Source organism: Acinonyx jubatus, chromosome D4 (genome assembly GCF_027475565.1).
Source record: "Acinonyx jubatus isolate Ajub_Pintada_27869175 chromosome D4, VMU_Ajub_asm_v1.0, whole genome shotgun sequence".
Classification (NCBI taxonomy): Eukaryota; Metazoa; Chordata; class Mammalia; order Carnivora; family Felidae; genus Acinonyx; species Acinonyx jubatus.
The window spans coordinates 23,978,077-23,992,008 of NC_069391.1; the positions used below are offsets into that span (position 1 = coordinate 23,978,077).

Genomic DNA, 13,932 nt, shown 5'->3' on the forward strand with positions numbered 1-13,932 from the left:
AGGAGCAGGTAGGTACAGCTGAGGCCCAGAGAGGTGTTGTGACTTGCCTGCAGCCACATAGCTAGCTACTGCTGCTATGCCCACCTAACAGGGCATACAGGATATATTTTTAAAAGCAAACACTGCTTCTTGGATCAAGTGAAATTCACATGAAGGGATGTAGTTGAAATACGGTTTCAGTTTTGCCAAAAACTGTACTTTGGCTTCTAAACCCTTTATTTATACTGGTGCTCAAATGACTCTGAAGAATTGATCAGTAGTCAGTATGGTGTGTTATCTGTGCGTTGAGAGCTTGAGTCCTACTGGAAGAATAGCTCCCTAAGTCAACACTCACCACTTCCCGAAGGGCATAAACTGCTCTCATCTGCCTACGTATACAGTCAACGCTACCGTCTTGGGGGCTATACCACGGGGCTGAGAGTCTTGAGGACCCACATGGCCCTTGGTGGATTCTGGTGTAGTAATGGGTTAACTGGTTCTTAATTTCCAATAGCGTTAGCCAAGGCATCCTTGGAAAGGTCAGGGCACAAAGCCAGATCGCCGATGTCTAACGAAGTTTTTAAGTGCAATTTGCTTTCGGGACCTTCACGCTCGACCTCTCTCCCACGCAGGCGAAGTCCTCGGCTCCGGCACGAAATCCGGAAGCCACGGCACTCTTCCGCAGATAACCTTGCGAACGAGATGACGTACATTACCGAAACTGAAGATGTGTTTTACACGTACAAGGCCTCCCTGTCCCCGAAAGACAGCGATTCCGAGGTTTCTCAGAACCGGAGCCCTCACCGAGAGTAAGAAATGTGTTGTTCTCTTCTTTGTATCTGCTTGTTTTGGCTGTTGAGGAATTTGCTCAAGCCCAGATGGCCATTTAGGTCAAGGGCTAGAGCCTGCAGCCAACACCCTACGGTGCTCTCTGCCAGGATGACGGCATAAGTCAGACTGTCCGTTCCACCACAGGACGACAAGCTGTGTGCCTGAGGTCCAGAGCTTGCACTCATTTTTGTCTGTGACAGAGACCTACTCTCCACATATGTGTTGCTCCCTTGAATAGTCTCTAGTTCATGAGCAAAGCCCAGGTTAAATGAGTTCACATTCCAGGGGTATAGATGCGTTAACTGCTGGAGTATTTCTCTAGATTGCCAAAGTTTTACCACTACAGGACTCCTAGATCACTGGAAATACGCTTACTTCTACCTGTCCACAGAAAGCCTTCTCAGACCCACAGTATGCCCTCAAGGTTTGCTTTAGATGAATTGCGAGTATAAAGCAAAAACACGTATAGAACATCTCTGAAACTTTGTTAACTTTTTGTCAACAGTTTGCATTAAGTTCCTTTTATGCCCCCATCTTCCTTTTTATAAATGTGACAAACTCCCTTCACATCTCAAGGCCAGGGAAAAATGTCTCTCTGAAAGTACTGGCTTGAGTTCTTTTATTATTCAATAAGGTATATCTAATTCACTAGTTCTCTTTTCGTCTTGCTTACCAGGGAACTCAGAACTCCATGTTAGGTTCAATTGCACTGGCTTCCCTTAGCCCAGGTTTCCGACACAGCCCGTTTCTTTTCCTCCTTGCCTTATTCATGGGTCTTACTTTTTTCTCCCAATGAATTCACAGTTCTCCCATATCTATACATTTTAGAGTTAGCTACCTCAAATTTTTTAAAGTAGACATGATCAAAAAGTGACATTTTAAGCTGAACTATGAGAGAACTGGGGCAACCATTAGGAAGTCACCCACAGGCACTGGGTGCTCATTCTGTTAAGTCCCATACTGTACCCGAACTATAGAAACATAATGCCTCCCTGAACAGCCCAGGATTAGCAAGAAGCCACTTCAGTTAATCTGTAAATTTTTACCACTCTAGCTGCTAGGCTTAAAGCATTAAACGCATCCTGATTGTATTCTAGACATCGGCAGGTGAATTGCAAATCTCACTTCCCATTTATGTGTGAGGTTGTCACCTCTCTGTTGTCTCTGACCGCAGCAGACATGGTTGCCAGCTTATCTGTGTTCTTAACACCTCTGGTTAAATAATCCTCCGGTCGCTATTTCCTTGTGACCTGGGCTTGGATGATGCTTTTGCAGAAATGATCAGTATCTCTTGCCCCAACTTGCAGCTCCTTTGAAGTGACAGTGTGGAAGGGTGTGAGTTCCTTCGTGGGACCCCATGGTTTTGCAAACCTAGATATACAAGGCAGGAATGCAGGCGTGCATGAATTGAGCCAGTTTGATTCTGCGATGGGCTTCTGTGGCTTTGGGGAAGGTGAAAGAGCGTTTAGGAAATGCACCGAGGGCTCCGGAAAGCTCAGTCACACTCCCCATGTCAGCCCTTCCTCTTGTGGTATGTAGTCCCATCATGGCGTTGGGCAGTATCTCGACTTCCCCTGGCCAGTGCAGTAGCCTCTAGTCACGTGTGCCTATTCAGATTCAAATTACTTAACATTTAAATGCCCTCTTCAGTCATCCAAGCCTCATTTCAAGTGCTGAAGAGCCCCATGTAGGTAATGACTGCCATGCTGGACAGCGCAGATAGAGCATTTCCATCATCACAGACAGTGCTATTGACAGTACTTACCAGTGCGGGCTAGAAGGAGACAGATTGTGTCTGGTGGGGTGTGGGTATTTTAAAGGGTTACGTGCATGGCTGAGTGCAGCAGCGTAACTTCTGTGCCTTTTGCTGCTCATTGAGGGGACATCAAGGGGAAGTAGACAAGTCTTTGCGTTAAGGGGCCTCCAGTCCAGTTGGGCAGATAGCACACAGTCAGCCTTCCTCCTTGCATCTTCTGCCACTTTTGTAAAAGGAAAGAGTTTGGGGAACGGTCTGAGGTCCCATGTCAGGCTTTCCTCCTGTGGTCTGCCACCACATCATGGAATCATGCAGCAGCTAGACCCTCACAGTCCAACACGGGAGCCACAGTCCACGTAGGGCCATTTAAATTTATGTTTTTTTAAGTTAGATTCAAAATTCACTTCCTTGAGTCCCGTTTGACTCAAGTAATTTTGGGCCCTGCACACCCCTAAAGACTGCACATCAATTCTGAAACTCTTGCATGAGACCTTGTAAGGTGGGTCATCCTGGGGCACTTTTTCGCTGCAGCTGAATGTTGAACGTAGTGGATAGCGACTCCAAGGCAGCCTTCCTTGTCGCGGCTTTGAGCCAACAGACGTCTCCCAGAGTCAGGTTAGCAGCCGGGCGTTGTGAGTGGGGTAAGCAGTTGAAAAATGGCAGCCCCTACCGGACCACTTCCTGCTGGCAGAGCCAGCTGCACCCTCCCCAGGAGTCTGGGGTCCCCCCACTGCCCAAGGCAAGCAGGAAAAGTTGGTCTGTACTTGGTTGGGGGGGGGGAACCTGTTGTAGTTGAGTTTCTGCAAGGTTTCGAGGAAACGTGTGGCATGTTTTATACAGCCCGTTTGTGTTAAGAGGCAAAAAGGAGTGTTCCGTCAGAGAAATCGGATGAATAACATCACAGGCGGTAAGTACGGAGGGTTCCTTATGGAAAGGAGAAGTAAGCGTAACATTCTGTACCCATGTAAACAAGAAGAAGAAAGAGAAGGGAAGAAAAAGAGCAGATAGACTTTGGCTCTAAACCCAGGGTGGCGCGGCTCAGGCTCTCCACACGTTATCTTAGCGGGTGAGTCACTCTCCGGGTTGTTCCGTATTTATAGCAGCACAGCAAAGTTGATGATTATAGTTATGAATCCTTGGCAGTTTGCTTTGTGCCCGAGTCGGCTGTAGTCTTTTGTTAACTCCCAGGTTTCTCTCGGCCATTCCGTGTCCCTTTGCTTGCTTCAGAGTGAAGGCCGAAATCTGCAGCAAAGGAAGTTTCCTTCATGGCAAAAACAAAAAACAAAAAAACAACTTACCATTCCCTAACACCCAGAAAACGTGGGAGGGGAATCTCCCTAAAGGAAAAGTGACTTTGCAAAGCAGAGATTAAAAACAACTTCTGCAGGGGCGCTTGGGTGGCCCAGTCAGTGAAGCGCCCACCTTTGGCTCAGGTCATGATCTCAAGGTTCATGAGTCTGAGCCCCGCGTCGGGCTCTGTGCCGACAGCTCAGAGCCTGGAGCGTGTTTCAGATCCTGTGTCCCTCTCTCTCTGCCCCTCCCCCCAAAAGATAAATAAAAAGCATTTAAAAATTTAAAAAAAAACAACTTTCGGGGGTGCCTGGGGGGCTCAGTTGGTTGAGCATACCACTTCGGCCCAGGTCATGGTCTCAGGGTTCACGAGTTCGAGTCCCACATTGGGCTCTGTGCAGACAGTGAGGAGTCTGCTTCAGATAATCTGTCCCCCTCTATCTCTGTACTTCCCCCCCCAAAAAAAAATAAACATTTGAGGCACCTGGGTGGCTCAGTCATTTGAGTGTCCAACTTCGGCTCAGGTCATAATCTCATGGTCAGTGAGTTCGAGCCCTACATCGGGCTCTGTGCCAACAGCTCAGAGCCTGGAGCCTGCATCAGATTCTGTTTCCCTCTCTCTTCCCCCCTTCTCTGCTCACACTCTGTCTCTCTCTCAAAAAATAAATAAACAAACAAACATTAAAAAAATCAATAAGCATTTAAAACCACAAAGACAACGACAACTTCTGTGCCCTGAGTGGGACTTCAGAAATGCCTCTCTGCAACCACATCGGCAGTGCAGAATGCCGTCCGCCCTGGCACCCAGTCGCCCCGTTGGGGATGGGGAGCCCTCCTGCAGTGTGGCAGCCTGTTCTGGTGTTGGACAGCCCAGTTGTCCAGACTGTGTGGGAAGTGTCCTTGATGCTGACCCAGCATGAGCAGGGCCGTCCACAGATCCCTGCCTGGAGCTCCATTTCTGATTCTACCCGATAACCCCATCTACTCTCCTTTACACGAAACGACTCCAGTTCTGTCAGCCACTCTCCACCCCTCGGCCTGCTAGTCACTGTTCCCTGAGCACATCAGTCCTACACTGGCCAGTGGCACACAGATCTGTGTACGTCTGAGGGTCTCTGTCAGAGGAGGCCAGCCAGCGACAGGACTGCATCAGCAGTTTTGTGTCTGTTTTCTCTGCACGTTGCCTGTCCTTCACCGGGCGTCTGTCCACATGCATGTAGACGTATGACTGATACTTGAAGCCCCAAGGGACCCCAATCTCCACTCATCGTCTCCCTGTCCAACCTGTGGCTCCTCCTGTGTCTTGGTGAAAGCGGCCACATTTGCACCCTGTTTGCACCCATTAGAAACTTCCACCATCCGGACTCCTTCTCTTCCACCTTCCTCAGCTAGGCTCTCACCTTGTTGGTCTTCCTCCCGAACATCTCTTGAATCGGATCCCTCCGCCATCCCACTGCACTGCCTGTGTCAGCCACCGTCGTCTGTCACAGAGACTGTTGCGAAACCGCCCTAAGTGTCCTCCTGGCTTTGGTCTCTCCTCCTTCCAAACCATCTTTCACAAGGCTGAGAGCCTTATTTTTATGAAATCTGTGCCCCAGCACGTCACTCCCCTGTGCTTTTTCAGAATCTCATGCCTCTGCATGTGCTGCTGTCCTGTCTCTTTTGTCGTTAGTAGTGTTTGGCCTAGACCCCCTTCTGCTTCCCCTCCTGACTACCCTTCCTAATTCATCTTTCGAACTCCAGGCACAGTTCCCTCTCCTCTGTGAAGGCTCTTCTGGCCTCCCACCATACCCCAGACGCCTGAGCGTCGCCATTGCAACACAATGATATTACTTGATTATTTTTATGTCTTCTCCTTGACTAGACAGTGAGCTCTTTGAGGGTAGAGGGATAGTGCCCTGCTGACCTCTCCTTCCCCCGCAGATCTGGCACAGTGCTTGAGACTTAGTACCTATTCCGTGACTGTTCGCGAGGTTGGACAGACGGTTACATGCAAGCCCCAACGTTGTCACAGCGGGATGCCCCCTCTGCCACCTCCACGTGAGGTGCCCATATCCTCTGAACAGCATCACATGGCGTCTGTGTCAACGAAGAAATCAAACGGATTGACTTGGCCGAGTTTGGGTTAACTGTCATCCGTGAGCACAGCCGTGTGGTTGGGGCTACTGCAGGGCCAGGGCCTCTGGCAGGAAACTCTCATCAGAGAACTCAAGCATGAATTAGCTGAATTTTAACAAGTGCTTTCTGGCCTTTGAGATGTCTTAGTATCTGAGGGGGCAGCCTGAGGTGGGGGACAGACGCATGACCCATGATTTCATTAGTGAAGAAATGCAGAGCCCAGAAGGGAACACGTCTGTACCAGAGTCCCTGAGCCACTTCAGCAATTTCTTGTTTAGTTTTGATCTTGGGCCCTTGGCTTTTATTACAGAGATAAGAGTATCGTGTGAAGAACGTCTCTATATCGTAAAAACCCACACTTGAAAAGAGGACTCCATTTGTTATTCGGTGAATCTGATGTAAAGATAAAATCCATGTGGACAGTTTCTCCAGGAATTTTATTCAAAGGACACATTGCATTCTTCTAGCCCTTCATAACTCCCCTTTTGGCCACAGCTCAGGAACATCAGCATCTCCTGAGAGCTTCCCGGAAATGCGGACCTCAGGCCCACCCCAGGCCTGGTGAATCAGAGTCTGCATTTTAACAAGATCCTCAGGGACTCCTGTGAATGTGATATTCTCAGCAGCTCTGAGCTCGCAGAAGCTGAGAACTGTGTAGCCCATCTCTTCACCTCTGCTCCCAGGTGACTGGATGAAATCTGTGCTCTTCTAGAGTAATTCAGTCAGTCCCGGGTACTTGAGTAAGGTGGTTTTCTTCTTTGTTCACTCAGCGTTCTTACCTGAGCACTCGCATGCCCGGCCGAGTGTTACGTGCACTAGGAGCAGAAGAGAAAGAGGATGAAGGTCTCTCCCAACCTCAAGAAGCTCCTAGACTCCAGAGAGAAACACGACACCAAATGGCCCCTGTTCTGTCCCACCCCCGTAGAGACACCACCTCACTGGTAGCTCAGTTAGAGCTGGGAAACCCTCCATGGAACACTGCTTTGCTTGCCTTAACAGGCTTAGGGTGGACGTCCTTGTCCTTTTGTAGGGTTTAGGGAAGAGCGGTATACAAGCGTCACACGGGAGTCTTTCGTGGGCAGTTTTAATTTTTTTAATATCTCTTCTCTTCTCACAAATGAATTCTGGCATGGCTTTTGTTTCTGATACCTGTCGTTGGCATTTACAGTTTTGAAGCTTCTGGTTCCTGAGGGTGAATACCCTTTGGTCTGCCTGTCAGCCAGTCTGTCCCTGTCCCCTCTCTCCCCAGGGAGCCGAAGGTGGTCCGTCCCTCCCAGGCTGCTCTGGCTTCCAGACAACAGTGGCAGTCTCCTCTGTGTCCCCCCTTCCTCTGACAAGTGCCCCCTTCCTGCCTCAGGGACAGACCTCTTCTGTTCCCTCCCTCCCCAGTTAGTGGCCTCGTCAGCCCACACTGTCTTCTTGCTTTGGCTCATCCTACCCCTTTCTTCACTCCTTTCCCTGGAACCCAGGTCCTTCCCGCCCCCACCCCCTGCAGCTCCCCTCATCCCTCCTCATCCACTGGGCTCTCCCTCAGTAGCACCTCACATCCTGCCCCAAGGAGGGAGAAAGCCCGCTTGGTTTGGCATCTTCGCTCGTGGCTTCCGTGTGCTGTATCCAGCTGCCACCTTCTCATTACTTCTCGTTTGATGTCCTCCTCACCATCTGTCTGTCCATCCTCCACGCTGAGCAGAACATTACAGCAGCCTACAGGGAACGTCTGTACATAGTTGATCAGCCAAAAAAAAATTGTCATATGTTTAATAAATTGCTCTCTAAAAGTAACCTCCATCCCTACTTAGAAAATAGGATTGGGCACATAATGACTTTGAATATATTATTTTTAGCACTGTGGGCTGTGTTAGGTAGACGGTTACATTTTATACTGAAAAAGAAAAATACTTTAAAACTTTATATGATGCAAGCCACACATTCAAAATGTAGAAATTAAATATAATGAATATAAAATTAGAATTTTACTGAAATTAGTCTGTTCTCTTCTGCTCTGTCACCTGGCTCTTCTGGTTTTTTGTTTATATGCCCTTCACCCTTTCTGTCACTGTCACCCTCTAGAGCCTTCCAAACATTTGAAGAGTGTATGCTATTTGCAACTTCATATTAAGGGTTCAGCTCCACCCCTAGAACTGGAAATAGTGTTTCCTAAACCGGGTTTGGCTCGATTTTTGTCTAGCAGCTGCCAAGCAGCTGCGCTTCTTGCCACTAGGGGGTGCTCTTGTAAATGTTAAACTGGCTGAGTTACCCTACTTGGGGGGAACTTTTTTTTTTTTTTTAAGTTTTAATTAAAGTCTCTTTCATTTCAGTCTGAAAATCTACCACTGGTATACAGCTTCACTTCCAAAATATCCTATGTCTGAGATGCCTTGCCATCCATAGCACCCTTCCCTCACCCAGCAACTCGAAAGCCGTAAGGCCAAACTCTTCGCTTGCATATAGCTGTTATTTCTGTCACTGAATTTTTATATTCACATAAGTTGAGATGGTGAAGTATTGTGTGACTATGACACAGATTTTAAATTTAAAGTAAGATCATTTGAACTTGCTAGGGAACAGAGGAGCCCTGATTAAATGAAAAATCCACAGATAAGGGTTTAAGAGAAAATTTTAGTGAGAGACAGCAGGAACTGTCTTTTGTGTACTATGTGTCACTCAATGCCTTGTCTCCTCACCTCTCTCATGACTTAAATCTGTATGAGGTTAGAATGTGGCAGAGTCTGTAGAAGGTAAGGAAAACCCTACGTTCTGTAGGCATTTTAAGGCATCACTCGCTAGGCATGTGGCTCTGCAGGGGGATGGTGTGGGTATGCGTGATGCAGAGAAGTCAAGTGTCCTACATGGTGATGGCTGAGATGGTTTCTCCCTGTGGCCCTGTGAGCTTAGAGAGGTGAGGGTGGGGAGGAAGGAGTCTTAAGAGCAGACGTGGCATGGCCTGGAGAAGAAAGAGATGCTCGGGCACCCAGGTCCACCAGCTTCTGTATGTTAAGTGAGGGGAAAGCTGTGTGTCCGTGGGCAAGTCAGTCAGCTGTCTAGACCAGTTTCTTCATCCGTGAAATGGGAGTTGGACCAGAGGACTGCAGAGGTCTGTTTGATTCTAGCAGTCTATAATTCTCTAAGACATCACTTCCAGATCTTCCTGTGATGATAGAAATGTTCTGTAACTGTGTTGTCCAAAACGGGAGCCACCAGCCACATGTGGCTCTTGAGCATTTTTGAGATGTGACTGATACAACCAAGGAACTTCCAGATCTTCATTGAAATTTGAATAGCTGCAGGTGACTAGTGGCTACCATATTGGGCCGTGTAGCTCTAAGATGAGGGAGGACGTTGATTGGAGAAAAAAAAAAGGAGGATAATATCATTGGAGACAATTAATGGAGGTCACAGGCAAATAATGCAAACTAGGATTAATATAAATGGTCTTGAATGTGCAGTGTTAGTCCCATTTTTGGGGGGTAGCCAAGAGTCCTACTGAAGCAGAGCTAACAGCAGGAATGAGATGTAAGGAGAAAGCTTTCAGAAGGAATGGAGACATGCGTCTGAGTTAGCTCCGGTAATTAAACCACCAGGGTAGCCAGGCGTGTTTCCCTGTCACCTTCTAACGCAGCTGGGAAGGGAGCTGAGTTTTCAGCAGCTCCTGGATCCTCCCTCCCCTCCTGCCCCTTATCCCCAAAACTAAAGGTGATGATATTTAGGCCAGATGAGGGCAAGGGCAGCCAGTGGACCCCAGGTGGGCCAGAGCCCTGGGGTTGACCTCTGGAGCTCTTCTGAGCATGCAGGAACTCATGACAGCCCTGGGATGCCAGGCCCCCACAGCCAGTAATGCTTGCTCTGCTACAATGTTAATCCAGTTATTAAGATATCTCCTCCTTCCCCATGATGAAGGAGTCTATCCGAGAACAATCCAGCACAAAGCTGCCTGACCCAGAAGTCATCCAGTTCTGTATCTCCATCTTCAAACGCTCCAGGCTCCTGCTCAACAGATGGCGTCGATCAGCAGTTCATAGAGGCCTTCCACAGGGTGACCAAAGGGGGCTCCACCGAGGACTCCAGCCAGTACTACTGTGACAAGGTGGGTGAGCTTGGGTCCTGTGACCCAACCAGGATTCCCTGTGCCGTAAGGCACGTCACGGGCAGTTTAAGTAGTTAGAACTAAAAGAAGATATCTCCTCACCACCAGCTGGAGAGAGAAGTAACATAGTTGATCATTTTTGCAACGTTTTCCAGAATGATAATGGTGATGGCTACTTAGTTTTGATCCGCATCACGCCAGACGAAGATGGAAAATTTGGATTTAATCTTAAGGTATGTTGTGTGTCTTTATAAGGAAGTTGTATGCTCTGGAGCAGTCTTTAGGTGGCTTTTAAACTTCCCCCAGGGGTGTGCTGCGTGCCTCAGTCTAATCTAAGGAAACTGGGGAGTTTTCTAATATGGCCCCAGAGCTGCCTGACACCAAGGACCTACTGTGTTCTTGGTGTTTGCTGTGCACTTCTTTATATCACCTTATAGTGTTCTTATAATCGAGGAAATTGGTATTTTTGAACCCATCTTATAAATGCGTATACCGAAGCTCGGAGATGACACACAGTCAGCAAGCAGACCTGCCTCCAGAAGAGGGGTTTTTCGGGGAGCCTGTCAGCATCACTAAAGCCAGTGAGAGAGAATAACAGTTCAAGTTGGAGGGACATTTACAGGGCCTTTCCCCATCTCTGCCTGCTTTTAGGCCGGGTCTGCAAACTGTGGCCCACGAGCCACATCCCATCTGTTTTTGCAAATAAAGTATCATTGGAACACGGACATACCCATTCATTTACGAACGGTTTACAGCTACTTTGGCACTCGGGCAGAGCTGAACACTTGCGACAGAGGCCTCTCTCCCAGACCTAAAATATGTCCCCTCTGGCCCTTGGCAAAGCTGACTAACCCCTGCTCTAGAGCAGAATGAGGGCAGGTGGTCCCTGCTGCCCAAGCCCCAGCTGCCACCAGGCACTCCCCTTCCTGTACCCCAGCACCCTGCTGAGGCCCTGCCCTCACAGCCTGTGACTGTCTCTACAGCTTTTCTCTGCTACACGGAAAGCTCCCTTTCCAACAGCACTTCAAGGCTGTGCGTGCAGAGCCCTCTGGGGACGTTTGCATTTTGTAAAAGGAAGCACACCTGAGCGCACCTTTAGTTCGTGATGGCAGTGAGAGGCTTCTGAGCAGGCTTCTGGTTACCCCACTAGACCCCGAGGGGTCAGGAACCTTGTGTGCTGAAAGACTGCCAAGCCCTGGGATTAGAATAGGTTAAAGTGAAGTATGAGCCCCTCTTGTGTCTGCAAGTCTTTGTTGCTATGAGCTATTCAAGTGTTGTTGTTGTTGTTGTTTTTAATTTAACACGTTTATAGGGAGGAGTGGATCAAAAGATGCCTCTTGTGGTATCAAGGATAAACCCAGAGTCACCTGTAAGTTAACACATTTCATTATTTCCTACATGTTTTTTTCCGTTGAATCTAACATTTCTGTTTCTGTGTCCTGCTTCTTTGCCAGCAACAAAGAGTGTGTGTAAATGCATGCATAGAGATGGAAAGAAAGAATGGAATCCATGTTTTTTTTCCCAGAACTTTGCTGGTCAGTGTAGCACCAGCATTACCTGGGAGCTCATTAGAAATGCAGGATCTGGGGCGCCTGGGTGGCTCAGTCGGCTAAGCGTCCGACTTCAGCTCAGGTCACGATCTCACGGTCCGTGAGTTCGAGCCCCACGTTGGGCTCTGGGCTGATGGCTCAGAGCCTGGAGCTTGCTTCCGATTCTGTGTCTCCTTCTCTCTCTCTGCCTCTCCCCCGTTCATGCTCTGTCTCTCTCGGTCTCAAAAATAAATAAACGTAAAAAAAAAAAAAAGAAATGCAGGATCTCAGGCCCTACCCCAGACCTCCTAAACCAGAATCTGCATTTTTACCGAGGTCTCTGGGTGATCGGTGTGCTCGTTAAAATGTAGCAGTACTCTCAAGAAAAGGAAACTGAGGCACAGAGTTTGCTGTTCTGCTCACTCTGGGCACATGGACCCACCATCCCACCACCACCACTCTGCCCTCTGCCTTCTGTCTCGGCTTCCTCGGGAGAGCATTTGCTTTTTTTCTAGAACAGGGTGCACCAAAGAGTCGCTGTGTCTCCTAAGAAAGTACCGGTTTGGAAGTTTTACTCTTAAGTGGTCCTTAAGCCTGTAGTTTACTTTTTCTTACTGTTACGGCCTCTTTGAATTTAGAGGGTCTCCATTCCTATACTAGTCAGTGTGCTGCTTCTCTGCGTGCTAGTTTCTGCCTTTGGTGTTACATTGTTTCTCCGATGCAAGATAGACCAATACTTTCAACTGACAGATCATTTTCTAACAGCACATCAAGAAAACAAAAGATCAGGAGCCTCACAGTACGTTACAGTACTTAAGTGAAGGTTGGCTACCAGAGAGAAAGGGCTTCAGTAATTGCCGTAGCCTTATTCTGAAAATGCTGCAATAGCTTACGTTGTGACCAGCATCTTTTTCGAATCCCACAACCAGCGACCATGTCAGCCTAGTAGTGGATATAAACATAGTAGCAGTCGTCCCCGAGGGAGAAAAGAACTTGAACGTGGTCTTAAGTGTTTGGGCTCCGAGAGCATCCGCGTTCTACCCTTGAGGATTGTGTTATGATAACTGAAGAAACTCGCTTTTCCTCTCCACACAGGCGGACACCTGCATTCCTAAGCTGAACGAAGGGGATCAAATTGTGTTAATCAATGGCCGGGACATCTCAGAACACACCCATGACCAAGTGGTGATGTTCATCAAAGCCAGCCGGGAGTCCCACACACGGGAGCTGGCCCTGGTGATCAGGAGGAAAGGTAACTGCCACCACAGGAGAGGAACCGCGGGGCCTTCGCAAAGCAGGGCCCTCTCCAACCCATTTTGTGGTTTTGAAAATGTTGAGCCTAGGGCGCCTGGGTGGCTCAGTCAGTTAAGCGTCCAACTTTGGCTCAGGTCATGATCTCGCGGTTCGTGAGTTCAAGCCCCGCGTCGGGCTCTGTGCTGACAGCTCAGATCCTGGAGCCTGTTTCAGATTCTGTGTCTCCCTCTGTCTCTCTGACCCTCCCCTGTTCATGCTCTGTCTCTCTCTGTCTCAAAAATAAACGTTAAAAAAAATTTTTTTTTAAAAAAAAGAAAATGTTGAGCCTTGTAGCCAACATGGGAAAATCAAGAACCAGGATGTGGGACTTCTCACTTGAGAAATGTGAAGCTCTGCCTACGCGGGGCCCAGCCCCTCCTGGCCAGTCCTCTGGAGGTAGGTGGGACCTACCCACCCCCTCGGTGCAGGACCTGAGCCCTGATTTCTTCCAGGCTGGCTCCCCCACATCCTGCACCTCTCTTTGCTGCCTGCGCCCTCCCCTCCCCCCCCCCCCCCCCCCCCCGCCCGCCAGATGTTTGCATTTGGGGTCAGGGAGCAAAGGGTCAGGTTCTGTTTAAGTCAGTAAAGTAGAGTCAGGCAGGAGCCTGGCTGTCTCAGAGTGATCCTACCTCCACCTCTCCTGGGTTGAGGGACCTTCTTACCCAGTCTGTGCCTCCGTTCCCTCTGATGTAAAATAAGGGTGATAATAAATCACTCCATCACGGGGTTCTTTTGAAGATGAAATGCTTATCCTTGGAAAGCAATAGGATGCTTCCTGATGCCTGGTAGGCGCTTGAAGGATGGCCTCTGTTGAATACCATTACTGTTGTTGTTGTTGTTGATGTTGTTGTTGTTGTTAAACACTAAGCCGAGTCCTTGAATCCTTCTGCCCAGTTCTAAAATACTGAAGGTGAATGGAATGTGTGACTCAAAGCCCCGGCCGCACATCTATGTTCCGGCAGCACAGGTGTAGGCACAGCCCTAGACCCCCGCATACCTGCTTTCCCTCTGTTCCCTTACATCTCCAAGCCCAGAGCTGTGCCCTGCCAGCT

At 48.7% G+C, this 13,932-nt stretch overlaps 1 protein-coding gene across 8 annotated transcripts in view; it reads left to right on the forward strand.

Annotated features, from left to right (window-relative positions):
• PTPN3 (protein tyrosine phosphatase non-receptor type 3) overlaps positions 1 to 13,932 on the forward strand; it is a 148,292-nt gene that overhangs the window by 105,186 nt on the left and 29,174 nt on the right. For all 8 annotated transcript variants that reach the window (XM_027034793.2, XM_027034794.2, XM_053204819.1 and 5 more), the window contains 5 exons: positions 612 to 788; positions 9,872 to 10,058; positions 10,214 to 10,291; positions 11,371 to 11,427; positions 12,683 to 12,839. In XM_027034793.2, coding sequence (XP_026890594.1) covers positions 612 to 788; positions 9,872 to 10,058; positions 10,214 to 10,291; positions 11,371 to 11,427; positions 12,683 to 12,839 — 656 coding nt within the window. The remainder of the gene's footprint in view (positions 1 to 611; positions 789 to 9,871; positions 10,059 to 10,213; positions 10,292 to 11,370; positions 11,428 to 12,682; positions 12,840 to 13,932) is intronic.